General features: G+C 35.1%; 1 protein-coding gene across 1 annotated transcript; it reads left to right on the top strand.

Annotated features, from left to right (window-relative positions):
- Positions 1-6,878: 6,878 nt before the first annotated feature.
- Positions 6,879-15,493, top strand: KLRD1 (killer cell lectin like receptor D1). Its single transcript, XM_063115751.1, has 6 exons — positions 6,879-6,952; positions 10,408-10,493; positions 12,163-12,255; positions 13,467-13,618; positions 14,443-14,546; positions 15,367-15,493. Exons 1-6 carry the CDS (start codon positions 6,879-6,881, stop codon positions 15,491-15,493), a joined length of 636 nt encoding a protein of 211 aa, XP_062971821.1.
- The last annotated feature ends 428 nt before the right edge of the window (positions 15,494-15,921 follow it).

The raw sequence follows: 15,921 nt of genomic DNA, 5'->3' as shown, positions 1-15,921 counted from the left end.
GTATTTTGATTCCTTTTGAGTAAATTGATATTTGAAATTATAGATTCATTGAAATATATTGACCATTTTCACATGTTCAACATCAGCTTAACTTTAGTGGTAATCATTTAAGTTTTGTAGGAACTGTGGCACATTCAGTGAACGTACATTCATGTACTCTGTTTTTTTTTAAATAATGGAGTATAAGTTTTACCATGTGCAATAATATTGTTTTCTCTACCAAAAAAATGATGTCAGGATCTTTAACTCTTGGACAAGAATATTCAGAGATAGAAGGGATTTAAATGATACCTATTGCTAGGTATATTTGTGGGATCTTTACATTAAAGAAAATACTGGACATTACATAATTTCTGATGCATTAGTTAATTTCTAAATCAGTAATATAGTGAATATCAAAATATTTCACTGAAATTTATATATGTGTGTGTGTGCGTATGTATGTACATATATATACAAACATAAATACAGAAATGAGACATACACATCAAGCACTAAAATTGGCTCAGTACATATTAAAATTCTCCCCTACTGAACCAAGTCATTAACCTAAAAATTGTTAAACAAAAGAAAAGTTTTATCCTGGCTTTTCTTTAATAACCATACTTCAGAGTAACAAAATAGTTGGTAGTAATTATTTTCTAGAGTACAAACAGAGAGGTTATGTGATGGTGGTCACACAAATTTACATATATGATAAAATTGTATAAGATTACATATATACACACAGAGACACAAGCAAATTAATGCATATAAAACTGATAAAATCTGAATAAAGTCTATAGATTGTATCAATGTCAATTTCTAGGTTTTGATACTGTACTCAAGTTTGTCGAGCATTATCGTTGGGGAAAGGTACTATTGTTTGCAACTTTCTGTCAATCTATATTGATTTCAAAGTTAAAAGTAAAAAAAAAAAAGCACAGAAGTTAACAGAAGGCAGCGGTATTAACACTAGCTATCCTCATTTTCCTTTCCTTCTTACACCTCACCTGCTTTGTGGGTTCTCTAGCTGAAGTAAAATTCTGTTATATTATTTCACAATTTTAAAAAGTTTACTCCACCTCAGAGATGGTAAATGCAGAGACAGTGGATTTGCTGTTTCCAAGTCAAAGGACACAGAAGTCATTGATAATCTATTATAACTTTCTTTCTTGCTGAATCTGGACTCCTGTCTTTTTAACACAACACACCAGAATATGTATTCTTCACTCTCCTCTTTTCCCAATTACTGTGCTGCAACGTGAACCTGCACACGTAGATCACTGTAGATTCATTCAGAGAGACCAATCTTAAGAAAAAACCAAAACCAAAACAAACACAAAAGAGTATGGAACGGAGTCACCAGTTTGCCAAAGTGAATCTTCCTAGAAGTTCAGCGCCTCAGAATTTCCATTGGCTAATTGTTGCTATCCACTTTTGTTTTGGGTGAAGTTGACTCTAGTCCAATATCCAAGTTGGGCCCCACCTGATTTAAGCCAATCAGTGTGTCATACAGGGGCCACAGTAATTCATCCCTAACCTAGTCAGTGTCAGTGCAATGGAAAGGTATTCTTGGGTGACCCTCACAAGAACTTGAGCAAAATAAGCTTGACACAAGAGTTCAGTTATAGTTACATATAAATTTCAAAAAGACTAAAAACTAAGTTATAGTGTTAGAGGTGAAGTTGGTGCTAATATCTGTAAAGGGAAAGAAGGCAGTGATTGAAAGTTTAAATGAGGAGAACTTTGGGGGATGCTGGAAATGTTCTATTTCTTGTCTAGATGGTAGTTACATGGGTGTTGCCTCTCATAAATTATTAAATTGTATGCTTTTATTATTTTTTAATATATGCATTACATTTCATTAAAAATAACAAGAAGAAAGAGCACGTTGAATTTTTTCTGTCTTTTTAGGTTCTGCTATGAGGTATGGCTTTTACCTGTTTCTTGCTTTACAGTCTGGATTTTCAAGTCCTATTTATCCCACAAGATCATGCTCAAATTTCTATTTTATTTTGAGTCTTTTATTCATTTCTCTTTAAAGTTGCCTTTCCCTTACCTGTGACACTGTTCTTCTGCTCCAGAATGGATTGGGCACAGATTCAAGTGTTGCCTCCTTTCTATTCAAGTAAATTTTGAAAGAAATACAGTTTCTCAGTGGTTCCCAGAATTCCAGTCTTTTTCAGTTAAAGAGCCCTCCAGGCTCATCCATGTTTCCACAAATGACAGGATTTTATTCTTTTCTGGATGAAGAGTATTCCATTATGTATATATCCCATATTTTCATTACCCAGTCATCAGGCGATGGATGCTTGGGTTGATTCCATGTCTTCACAATTGTGAATGGTTCTTTTAATGGTTCTTAGTTCTGCAGACTAAGTGAGAGTCCTTTACCTCTTGCTTTGAAACAGTGGTTCACTCAGTGATTGCTTCCAGATTTTCCCCAAAGAAATTTAATCTATGCCCTGGTCATTTCAATTCAGCCCTTTTAACTTTTTCTCTTAGGTGTTTTTGCTAATGTTTCTCCAATGGTAAAGGAATCACTTACCTGTCCTTCTCTCCCTTCCCCTACCATCAATCTAGAAAACACTTTTCCTTAAATATAATGTGTCAAATATTGTAAAACTTTTATGATAATGGTACTCATATACTTAAGAATCTTGAATTGATATTCTTCTTTTGCATCTAATAGTATATTAAAAGCACTAATCATACAATTGAGGTACATATAACTTGATTTCATCATTTTACCATACAACATGCCAATAGGGGAGAAAGCCCTTCATTTATTCCTTAAGTTATAAAAACAGTGTGACTATCAAACTAGAACCATCTGCACACATGAATAGGGTGCAAATTAGGAAAATGAACTTCAGTTATAAATACGGATTAGAAAATACCAACTTTCAAAACATTTGAACTCTAACTAAAATGAGTTATGTACTAGCCATCTTGGAGATTTAATTTTTTTGCTTAATTTTCTATTTATTTAATGAGAACAAAACATGCACATGCTTTAAACATCCATAGTGTAAAAGGGCTTACTATGAAAAACAACAGTTCTATTTCCCTCTTGTGCTTACCCTGGTCCTGTCCCAAGGGGAAACTGATTTTTCCTAGTTTTTAGTATTTTATTACTTTTCCAGCCAAGGATGGATCTTGAATATCATTTGTCTAACCAAACCAAGGTTCAGAAATATTATTTTCATTATTGGAGAATATAAATGCAACTGATTTGGTGGGCATTTATTTTGTATCCTGCAATGTTACTGCCATTATTAACCAGCTCAAGGAGTTTTTTGATAGAGTCTTTAGGTTTTTCTATATATAGTATCATGCCATTTGTAAATAGGAACAGTTTGATTTCATCTTTTCCAATCTGGATACCCTTTATTTATTTCTCTTGCCTGATTTCTCTGGCTAGAACCTCCAGTACTGTGTTAAATAGAAGTGGTGAGAGTGGGAATCCTTGTCATGTTCCTGTTTTTAAGGAAAAAACCTTCAGTTTTTTTCCCATTCAGAATGATACTGTCAGTGGGCTTGTCATAGATGGCTTTTATTGTGTTGAGGTACTTGCTTTCTACACCTAATTTGTTTAGAGTCTTTGTCATGAAGGGATATTGAATTTTGTCAAATGCTTTTTAAGCATCTATTGAGATAATCATATGGTTTTCGTCCTTGAGTTTGTTGATGTGATGTATCAAATTTATTGACTTTCATATGTTGAAACATCCTTGCATCCATGGGATGAATCCCACTTGATCATGGTGTATAATTTTTTTTAATGTGTTGCTGTAAGAAAGTAAACCCTTTACAACAGTCACACAAAAAAATAAAATACCTAGGAATCAATTTAACCAAGGAGGTGAGAAAGATCTCTACAATGACAACTACAAACCACTACTGAAAGAAATTAAAGACAACACAAAAACATGGAAAGACATTCCATGCTCTTGGATTGGAAGAATTAACATTGTGAAAATGTCTATACTACCCAAAACAATCCACACCAAAATACCAATGACATTCTTCACAAAAATGAAAAAAAAAATCTCAACATTCATATGGAACAACAAAAGACCCAGAATAGCCAAAGAAATCCTGAGCAAAAAAAATAAAGCCAGAAGAATAACGTTACCTGACTTCAAATTATACTACAAAGCTATAGTAACCAAAACAGCACGGTACTGGCATAAAAATAGATACTCAGACCAGTAGAGCAGAATAGAGAACTCAGAAATCACCTCTCAGGCTTACAGCCATCTGATATTGGACAAAGGTAACAAAAACCTACATTGGGGAAAAGACTGCCTCTTCAATAAGTGGTGCTGGGAACATTGGATATCCATATGCAGAAGAATGAAACTAGATATGCACCTCTCATCATATACTAAAATTAACTCAAAGTGGATTAAAGACTTTAGTATAAGACCTGAAACTATAAAAGTACTAAGGGAAAATATAGGTGAAACACTTCATGAACTAGGATGGGGCACAGACTTTATGAACATGAGCCTGAAAGCACAGGCAACAAAAGAAAAAATAAACAAATGGGACTATATCAAAATGAAAAGCTTCTGCACAGCAAAGTAAACAATCAACAGAGTGAAACAACAACCTACAGAGTGGGAGAAAATTTTTGCTAATTATGCATCTGACAAAGGGTTAATATCCATAAGATACAAGGAACTCAAGCAATTATACAGTAAAAAGAACAACCCAATTAAAAGTGTGTAAAGGAGCTAAATAGACATTTTTCAAAAGAAGACATACCAATGGCCAACAGGTATATGAAAAAATGCTCAACATCACTAGTCATCAGGGAAATGCAAATTAAAACCACATTGAGGTATCAATTCACCCCAGTTAGACTAGCTATAACCAAAAAGAGAATAGCAAATGCAGACAAGGATGTAGAGAGAAGAGAACACTTCAACACTGTTGGCGGGACTATAAATTAGCACAACCACTATGGGAAACAGTATAGAGGTTCCTCAAACAATTACAGATATATCTTCCATATGATTCAGCAATCCCACTTCCGAGTATATACCTAGAGGAATGGAAATCATCATGTTGAAGGGATAACTGCACTCCCATGTTCATTGCAGCTCTGTTCACAATAGCCAAGATATGAAACCAAACTAAATGTCCATAGATGGACGGTTGGATAAGGAAAATGTGGTATATATACACTATGGAATACTACTCTGCCATAAAAAAAAAATGAAATTCTCCCATTCACAACACGGATGAGCTTGGAGAATCTTATATTGAGTGAAATAAGCAAAGCACAGAGGGATAAGTACCGCATGTGCTCACTCATAAGTGGGAGCTAAGAGAGAAAGAATTAAGGAAAAGAAAGACCACAGTGGTGTGTTGGACTTGCAGAAGGAGAGAGTATACTTAGGGAAACAGAGTGGAGGGGCGGAAAGGAGGCTGAGGAGGGAGGTCGGGGATAATTGGGTGGGGGATATGGGGTAGAATTGCAATTTGTGGTAATGGACATGCTGCCAGTATGGATCTGGCCATCACATCTTGGGCACAAGTGGTGACAATCAGCTTTGTATCTCATAACCAATAAAAAAAAGTACCATGCAGAAAAAAAAAATAAATATAATATCAAGTCAGAAGGAATATGGAAAAACATAGTTATTTATCCAACTTAAAAAAAAAAGGAATATTCATTTCCACATTACTATTAGGGTGTCATCCTGTTTTTTTAGTTGTGTGTGTGTGTGTGTTTTGTTTTTGCTGAAAGCTTACAAGGATTCTTGAATATGGATTCAAGAACAGCAGACAGTGTTAAATAATGTGGATATTATTTCTTTCCAAGGAACATTACCTCCAGATAATAAGAGGAAGAATAGTTAGATTATCCCTCGGGAGCGGGAACTGCATAATATTCATCCATGTAGAGGGTGGGTTGTCTTCAGACACTTGCTCAAGTCTCATTATAATGACTCCGGACACTGATGAAGGGACGTGCTGATCTGGGCCGCAGGCGAGGCCACCCCTGCGGCCCCCTCTTCTCACAGCGCAGCTCTGCACACCCGCAGCCCTAGTGCTGGCTCCCTCAACTCTTTCTTTCATCTTCCCTCCCGCATCCACCATTACACTGTTATTCTTATTCTCCATTCCCTCATATCAGGGGAGTTTTTCTTAGTCCTAGAAATGGGAAACACCTTTTCCCTTCTGTAAGGGAGGGAAAAATAGCTTCCCTCCACCCTCCTATGTTCTTTAACTGGGCTAAAAATTAAATCGATACGAAACAAATTAACAGGAGAAAAAGCATATTTAGGTGTATACCTGTAGGAATCCCACAAAAATATGTCTCAAAGGAGGGCCAGATGATTGAAGCTCATATAACATCCTGAGCTACTGAAAGGAATAGGGTCTGGGGCTTCTGGGGTGTGGTGAAGACAAGTTATGGAAGGGTCAAGGGAGAAAGCGAATGTGGTGAACAAAGATGGCCTTGTTATTCAGGTAAGGATTCTCTCTTGGGTAGTAAAAGTTGTTCAGGGGCAGCCTTCTTCCTAATATAGATAATTTTGCTAACATAGATTTCCTTTAGAGATGTAAATTTCCTTTACAAAAGGGCAGCTTATCAGAGCTATGCCTGTGTCTGCAATTTCTCAAAATAACCAGTTTGAAATATGCCAAAGAGGAATATTTTGGGCTGGCATATTTGGGTCTCCTACAGTCACACTATGGGGTGATGTGTCCTGAGCCCAACAACACATTTCATTTTCAAATATGGATCCCCAAGCAGTCCCTACATATTACAGAAGCAAAAGAAGCTGGGATATTTATATATCAAGTCCTGAGATTCACTGGTTTGAGAGCAGCAAAGCTTTCAGCAGATCTAGAGGGGAAGGGAGGGCCCACACACAGAGATGACGCCCTCCAAACACAGCAAACGTTCCCAGGGACAGGAGAGCGGCCACGGCAACTTCTGCTTCAAGAGAAGGTGAGTGGCAGGGGGTGTTCGATTCTACACATATAATTGTCTGCATATTTCCCATTATCCATGTGGGCAAAACTCATCAGTTTCTCAAAAGAGTAACACGATGGATTGGACTGTCAAGTGAGACTCACATGTATCGTCAGAGATTTCACCCAGTTTTACTAATAATTTCAGTGATAATAATTGTGAGATACAGACAAAGCTGTCAGGAGTCCAGGGCTTGCAATACAGCTACTTAGGTATTTTTTTTTTTGATTTAGGAAACATTCTGATCCAGACTATCATTTTTGCATTTTTACATTTTTTCGAAGAGACTTTACCAGGTAGGATCCTTCGTTTTTTTTTGTTTGTTTGTTTTCTTTTTCAGGAAGCCCTCTCTCCTCCTTCTTAAAAGGAGAATAATTTGCAGTCTGTTATTTGTAGTAATTTGCAGTCTAGCAATTTTCTTTCCATTCAAAGAATGCACGCATTTTCCCAAAGCAGTGAAATTAAAATAAATTTCTCTTTGAGGTTATTGGAATGTATACTGTTATTATGTTCTGTAACATTTTAGTCATAAATTTCTAGCTAGGGAGAAGTCTTCACTGTTCATATTGTAAGTGACCATTAGTTTCTTTTCCCCAGCTCTTTGTTCAGGTTTGAATGATGTTTTAGTTCCTGAAGTCATCCCTTGCTGTGAACCAGGGCACTAGTAAATTGCAGGGGAGAAAGAATGTGGTTGTTTGCAGTGGACACTAGGGAAGGGAGGGTCCTGCAAAGAGAGACGCATCTTTTGGAAGGATACCTAACTTTCAAAAACGAACTTACAAAAGTGAAGATGTACATTTCAGGAGAATTTCAGTCTGGGTTCTCTCTATAGCAGACCTTGAGAAAGGCTTTGAGTACAAAGTTTATTTTGGATGTATGTGGAATAAAGCTAGGAAAAAGAGTGTTGATACAAGAAAGGGAAGGTGGAAGAAAATAAAGGCTGTTTTCCTAATCTAGTTACTAGAGGAAGAGCCTAGGAGCTAAACACAGTTGAGTGATTCTGGAAAATGGAGCAAAACACAATGTTCAGAATTGCCTTACCTTAGGGTCATGATTGCTGGGCTATACCAAATCCTGAGGATCCAGTTGTTGAGGCCCATCCAGGTGATAATTGCTCAGCACTACTGGACTGCCATGAGTGAGAGACGCAAGGCTGTCAGAAGTTCTAGGAGAAGGAAAAAAAAAAAAAGCCTATAGATACAGAGGTGCGGATACCAATTGCCCAGAGTTTACCAAATATCCCAAGGGATAGCCACAAGGAGATGCATGGGAGGGATACCGTGGTGTGAAAACAATTCAAATACCCCTGTACACAAAGGAATGAAAGGATCTACCAGGATTGGCAGTTCAGAGAGAATTAAAGGAAGGGTTAAAAATGTGTGTGTGTGTGTGTGTGTGTGTGTGTGTGTGTGTGTGTGTGTGTGTGTGTGTGTGTGTGTGTGTGTGTGTGTGTGTGTGTGTGTGTGTGTGTGTGTGTGTGTGTGTGTGTGTGTGTGTGTGTGTGTTCAGTTATTTGTGATTTGAGCCTAGAGTTCTTGAAATGAACATGCCATTCCTGGATTTTTACTTCTGAGTCAGTGAACTAAGATGAAAAAAGTGAAAGACAATGATTGATGTAACTCATTGTCTGAAATGGTTCTGAACAAGCATGTTCTGAAAATTTAGGATAACTTCCAAGTAAAGGAGGTCCTGTTAGTTTTGGAAGTGTAGTAACAATCCCTACTGCACATTCTGTCACAGATTTGTATCATTTCGAAACAAAAGCTGAAAGCAAAAGTTGAAACTCCTATTTAACAAAAGCAGTTTTATGTGGGGCCAAAAAAACAATCAAAATTAGGCAGCATTCTGCTAGCTCAGCTTTGTCCTACACAAAAAACTGAAAAACAAAAGATGAAGTAAGTATAGGGTCATTTATAAATCACTACTCTCAACTAGAATTGCATAAAATCTGGATGGAGGAGTTTTCATGTTTATATTCTTCAGTAAAGGTTTATATTTTAGCAATTTTGGTGGTTCAGTGAAAGCAGCTCTATGAATAAAATGCAAGTTTAAAAGATGGAAAACTTTTGACTTCAAGGAAACTGATAAATCAAACCACAGTCCTGTTTTTATGTATTTTGTTTTTTGTTTTATTTTTGGTTTCAGTTGAAAACTCATCTTTGACAAAAAAGGTTCATCTATAGTAACATTACAATGCTTAAAAATAAATAATACAAAACACATCAAAAATATTTGGGGGCCTGACTTTGCTTGGGAATGAATGGTGAATTGTATTTCCATATACTGAATCACAGATTGAGGTCCCTGCTCTCAAGACCCTTATTCTGCCATTCTGCTCCACATTTGACATTCTCGTCAATGAGGTTACACTTCTGAGGACAAAAAAAAGCGAACTGAAGTATCAGCATATGACATGAGTGAATGAGATAACACACTGACCAATTATAATAATTAAAATATTAGTAAAAATAAGGACTATAAAGCAGCTGAAGTCAAGTCGAAAGGACTTTAAGTAAATGGAGTCAGGTATTGAAAGAGGGCTGATGTGAATGGGGCACTGTAGTGTTGGTTTAGAGCAGCAGAGGAGTTTTAGAACACAGGTGTTGTGTGTGTGTGTGTGTGTGTATGTGTGTGTGCGTACGTAGAAGAGTAATGTGAAGTTGCTCTGTTTCTACCTTTTTGACCTTTGCCTGCCATGGATGGATTAATGAGGCAGGGATCAGAAGCATGGGTCCCTGCTTCATTAACCTAACCATGGATCAGGATAAGACACAGAAATGCCAACCACTCGGTGCTAAAGAAAAGAAAAATCTACAAAACATATAGTCACAGAGACATGGGCTTGGTTTGAAATCAATTGCAGGTGTGTTCTGAAGAAAGCCTGGTTGGGTTTCAACCTTACATCGCCACAGGCCGGTTACTTAGCTGTACTCGGTCTTCACCTTCTCATCTGAAAAAAGAACATGTTTATGTATCTTCATTTTGACGTTATTTTCAGAAATAAATAAGCTAACATATATCAAATGCTTTAAACTGTTTTGAAGAAGGTAAATAATAAATGTTTGTTATTATTAGAGGAGGAAAATTCTGTGTGGAATTTATGACACTAAGTAAACTGACCTTTGGTTTGCTCATTTTTTTCTCTATTTTCCAAATAACATTTTAAGATGAATTTGTTGTTCAAATGTTTTTGAAAAAACTCCCTCACCTTCCTTTGTGCTGGTCAAGGCGTTTGCACTACAAAAGTACAGTGAGGATTTCCTGTATTGTGGTTCCTGGAACATTTTAGAAGCATGTGATTTTGCTGCTTCTTATTCATCCTATACATACATGTCTCACCGATAGATGATTCAAGAACATGATTTAAATACACAATTTTTCTTTCTCTTTTTATTTTAAATTTTTTTCATGCTCAACATTGCATTCCTCAGCCTCCACGATCTAACACCTTTTCTCCTGAACAAGCACACTTTGTTCCTTCTCTGCATTGACCTTGGAACATCATTTCTCATGGCAGGTATGTGCGGCCTCAGTCATAAAATTAAAAAATAAAAAATAACCAGAAATGGTATCTCATGGATTGGATAATTTCAGGGCAGTCCTTTTTTTTAAAAAAAAAAAGATGTGATTAACAGTGGATATCTTTAGACTGTGTGTGTATCATCCCTTTCTACATTTATTTCATTTTCCTAATTCTTCATTCTGTAATTTAGACTTTATTTAATGAAGCTTTTCCAAAAGGTTTAAAGAGTGGTTTCTGACAGGGATACCTTTAAATTCTGAACAAGAATGAACTTACCTGGTTAAATTTTGAGCAATGTAATTCTAACATAGAAATAAATAAAGAATGCCAAATATTAATGACAGAATGCTTATTTTTTAAAAAATCTACTATTTGCATTGTCATATCCAAAACTGACACAGATTAACACTTTGACACATTGTACTGTTGTTAATGACATCACACTTTGAGATTGCGCTAATGTTAATGTAGAATCTCTTAATATGCAGATTAATTGATAAATTAAAATAAAAAATTAGTTGATTCTTGAAATAAAATCTGTTAAATAGTTGGTTAATTTAATGGAGACAACCAGTTGACTACTTTATATTTTAGTGTTATATGTAGTTCCTAGTGCATACAAGCTGCTAAGATTCAGGAATTATTGGTAAACCTCCAGATATAACCATTTACTATTGATGAATATATATTTGTCTTGTGAATAAGTGATATTGCTGGTATAACAAACTTTGGCTAAGCACGTATACTAAAATCAACACTTAGCAATTGCTTGTTAAGTAAATGAAAAAGATGGTTATGGAACCTCAGCAAAAAAAAAAAAATGTTTTAGGGAAAAAGTCTACAAGCAAGTAATTTTGAGTATGAGCAAATGTACTGTTCTTGTATAAAACAAGATCCTTTATGTATCATAATTCAATGTACTGTGAAATGAAACCAGATCCCCGAGGTATTAACCACACGTGGTTGTGGAAGCTCCTATCACACCAGGTCCAGAATGCTCCTATGCCTTCTTTTCCCTATAATACCGCTGCAAACCTACGAACAGCTAGACATCTGTCGGAGCAGAACCTGCACTGAGATTAGGAGGGGGCACACTCCCAAGTAGTAGTATTGTGACAATGACAGAATATGTTAAATGAAAGACTCTCCACCTGGACAAACTTTCATTTGATTTCTGAGCTGGATACTTATTAGCTTTGATATTTTGAGAAAATAACATTATGGATCCTAACCTTTCTCATCTACTTAATGGTAATCATTCTATCTATCTTGTGCTTTTATTAAGATAATAAAAGTAAATGTCTGTTATGTAAAAGCCCACGCAGCACAGCTTGGTTCCTGTTGCTTTCTTCTCACTCCAGATCTCTAAGTTTCTCTGCCAATTTAAAAACTAAATGGTAAATCCACTTTACTGAGACAGAGTTGGTAGAGAAAAAAATGTATGGATAATCCCACTGAAGAATAAGGTATAACACATTGAAACGTTGCATATTGGGTGAAGTTCTGAATGGAATGTGTTCATTTTCTAGTGTTTCATTGGCAAGATGACTATATTATGAAATGAAAGACTTATTTGTATTCTCTCCCACTGGTTTCTTCTTTTAAGAACTTCAGCTCCTATGCTTGTTCTTGAAGTCACTATCCTATACCTGTTTCTCTACAGCTTATCAGACCACTGTGTGGAAGTTGATTTCTGGGACCTTGGGAATAATATGCCTTTCGTTGATGGCTACCTTGGGAATTTTGTTGAAAAATTGTAAGTTTTTCTGGACAAGTGTACATAAAGATCAAAACTGTGATGAAATCATTTAATGATAAAGGTTCATTTTACTGATGTGTAATGTTTTATTATTTCACAAACACTTTCCTTAGTAAGTAAATTTCTAATCATTTCTTGTAGTATTGACTCAAGCAAGTTTTCAGTCAACATCCTCCCCAGAACCCATCACACAACTCCAAAATGGTAGGTTCCATACTTTGGAAAACCTTAATATTGGTAAAGGATTAAGTAGACAATTTCTTATTTTTCACACACTGGAGCAAGATGGACCCTTACACTTAGTAATACAAGTTTTCCTGCTAATTGTAGGAATCTCATTTAATTGTTCTATGATATAAAGAATGATATTTTTCCTGAGGGCTCATGATTAAGCAATGACGACAACAACAACAAAACTCTAGTACACATTATAACTAATCTAAATTACCTTCCTGTGTTTGCTTGTAACCTGTACTTTCATACCTCTTCGCCTTTTCTTCTTTCTGCTTTTTTCATGATTCAGAATACAGAGCAGACTTCTGCAATTCTACACATTACTTATCCAGGGAAAGCCAACTCAAAGTCCAGTCTTTTTTCTGTGTTCTTTTCTAAATACTTCTCAAGCTGTCTCACTACCTTCTGTGATCATACAGCATTTCATTTATCTGTCATCTCAACAACTTCAGCACCATTCATTTGACAAAGACTTGAGTCCCTACTGCATCATAACTTTTATTACATAGGGTAATAGTGAAGACACTATCATAATAATCTATATGACTGCACTTCAAACTAATTGGCTTATTTATCTTCCTTCTTGAAAAATAAAATATTCAAATACATATCAGAATTCTCCCAATGTACCATATTATTTTCATATTCAGAAAATACACTAAAGTGGTTTCCTTCTTTAAATCTTTCCTTCATCTGGTTAACTCTTATTTACACTATAGTGCTCAGCTTTGTGTCACTTCTGCAAAAAAGGTTCTTCTAACTGCACCCCATCCTGTACTCTGATACATGCTGTTTTAACATTTTGAGTCTCTTTTGTATACTTGTATAAGTTATTATTAAATATAATTAATAAATGATTGGAAACTATATAATTCTGAATCTATCTCTAAGATATAATCTCCATGAAGAAAAAAAATCATGTCTAATTTGTTCATATTAATATCCTCTGGACATGTTTTATTTTTTTCTTTTAGGTTCTGACTGTTGTTCTTGCCAAGAAAAGTGGATTGGGTACCAATGCAACTGTTACTTCATTTCTAGTGAAATAAAAACTTGGGAAGAAAGTAAGCATTTCTGTGCTTCTCAGAATTCCAGTCTACTTCAGCTTCAAAAAAGAAATGAACTGGCATGTATTTATTTCTGGTTTCCTGCATTTTCTTTGACCTAGAAAAATATATGATCTAAGTAAGCCGAATACTTTGATTCAAGTCTTTAATCAGATAGTAAATGGGTGGTTATATTTGAGCTAATGACCTGTCAATTTTATGTACCTAGAAACAATCATTGTAAAACCTATATAACATTTCTCAAAGATTTACACTACGGATAAAAATCAAGATAGATGCCAGATAAAGTGCAAGAAACTTTTTAGGGAGAATTCAAAGAAGAAATAATAAGTTATTATTTTTACCTATTATATTCAAAGAACCAACGAAGTGACTTTGTAATTTTTAGTTCTTTTAATGGAATTTATAATGTCTTTTGTAATAGTTTTTGTCATCTTTCTGGGATATGGTATGAAACCAGCATGAAGAGTATGATCATAAAAGTAATTGAGTTCTTAAGAAAAAAATGAACAAATTCTCCAGCTGCATGCAGAACCTGTGCTTTGTATAGGCTGAGCAGGTTATACCCATGGGTTTATTGTGTCGATACCGTAATTTGGGCTCACAGTTTATCATCGATCAAAGGCTGTGTTCCATGAAAACTCTAACTCCTTTAATAATGTTTAATTCCTGGGAGAAGTGGGACTTTGTGGTATTTTTTCTCTCCATGAATAAACAGGCCTGATAAATGAGAAATTTGAGGCATGCGATTATACCTTCTAAATTAGAAGTTAAAAATAATTTCAGTTTGTGTGGTGGACAGGCTGAATCTTATTCTGAACACTTTCTTATTCCCAGAGTAGATTCAAATTATGTTAATGTGACTGTTTCTGTTTCCAAGCAGTTTTTCATGAACTCCAGTCAAAACTTTTATTGGATTGGACTCTCTTATAGTAAAGAATACAAAGCTTGGTTGTGGGAAGATGGCTCAGCTCCCTGCCCGGATCTGTAAGGTTTTTTTTGTTGTTGTTTGTTTTTTTTTTTTTGCTCTTTGTGAATTTATTCCCAGGTCTGACTAGTGAAGGTAACATTTAGGAGCACTGTAGCTAAAACAACCTGTCAGGGGCACAAGAATACAGAAAACAGTATAGGAACAGCAGAATAATAATTTTAGCTCCACCTAGACGTTTATGCCTAAGAGACATGAAAGTTAGTGTACTTGTGGCCATTAAAGAACATTTGATATATAGTTTTTTTTTTTTGGCCTTAGTATAAGCACATGGAGATATATATATGTGTGTTTACAGATGCTCACATACTCAGAGACAGTCCAGAGAAAATGGTATACCCACTGTCTTCTTTATTCTGGTGGAGTCTAACATTCTCAGCATCCTTCCAGGTTACAAATATTCTGGGCTTATTTTCTGTATGTATTTTTGTCATTTTTGAATCTCATTTTAATTCATAAGGATGTGATTTGCAGCGTCATACAATGAGAAAGTTGATGCTCTGGTTTGTTTCCTAGACTAGACCAGCCAATTCACCTTAAGCAAAATACAAGTAAAGCACATCATACATCACAACCATTAATGACAACAGCAAAAACCGAAAAAAACGGTGGCCTCAATGCTATTGATAATTGAAGGAGTAAATGAGTGTTTTGCAGCACTGCACTCTAAAATCATGAAAACTGTGGTGATGGAAAGAAAAAAAAAATGACTCGATATGTTAATATTTCATTTGAAGGCTTTTAAAATTTCTATCATTTAATAAAAAAAAATTATCCCTGAACTTCTTGCATATGTTAACATTTTCTTATTCATTACAGATTTTTATCACCTCAAACTTTAAATCCAGAAAACTGCATACAGTATAGTCCAAGCGGTAATGTTTGGGATGAACCCTGTGGAAGCAAAAGTTATTACATTTGTAAGCAAAAGTCATTACAACTGTAATGTAAGCAATAGCTTCTTAAAGTGTTTCTTAGTACAGAAGGGGTGAGAATAAATGTCTAGGATTGCTAAGAATATTACCTGTACCTCTTATATTATTACTAACTATCTACTTCTGGGGTCAGTTAAATGTTTCAAACTGTGTCTTATTATACAATTTCTATGTGTTTGAAACCATGTGTTTTAAAATAGATGGAATTTGTACACATACACCTGAAATTATAAAGCATCAAGATAAAGAATTTTGTAAATATTTTGATTTAATGCATATCTCATATTAAATTCAATTTAGTTTTATTGCACATTTATATAGTGTATTCTCTGTATAAATTTAAATAAAATTTAATTCACATCAAATTATAAATACATATGTATATATATATATACACACACATACATCAACATCATTTCAGTCCTTTGTGTGGTGTACT

Source organism: Cynocephalus volans, chromosome 12 (assembly GCF_027409185.1).
Source record: "Cynocephalus volans isolate mCynVol1 chromosome 12, mCynVol1.pri, whole genome shotgun sequence".
Lineage (NCBI taxonomy): Eukaryota > Metazoa > Chordata > Mammalia > Dermoptera > Cynocephalidae > Cynocephalus > Cynocephalus volans.
The sequence above is the reverse complement of the archived record's forward strand: the minus strand, read 5'-3'. Positions and strand labels throughout refer to the sequence as shown.

Coding starts and splice junctions, on each gene's coding strand:
- KLRD1 (XM_063115751.1), top strand. CDS start 6,879: ATGACGCCCTCCAAACACAGCAAACGTTCCCAGGGACAGGAGAGCGGC. Junction 10,494..12,162: donor AACATCATTTCTCATGGCAG/GTATGTGCGGCC, acceptor GTTTCTCTACAG/CTTATCAGACCACTGTGTGG. Junction 12,256..13,466: donor GGGAATTTTGTTGAAAAATT/GTAAGTTTTTCT, acceptor TTTTTCTTTTAG/GTTCTGACTGTTGTTCTTGC.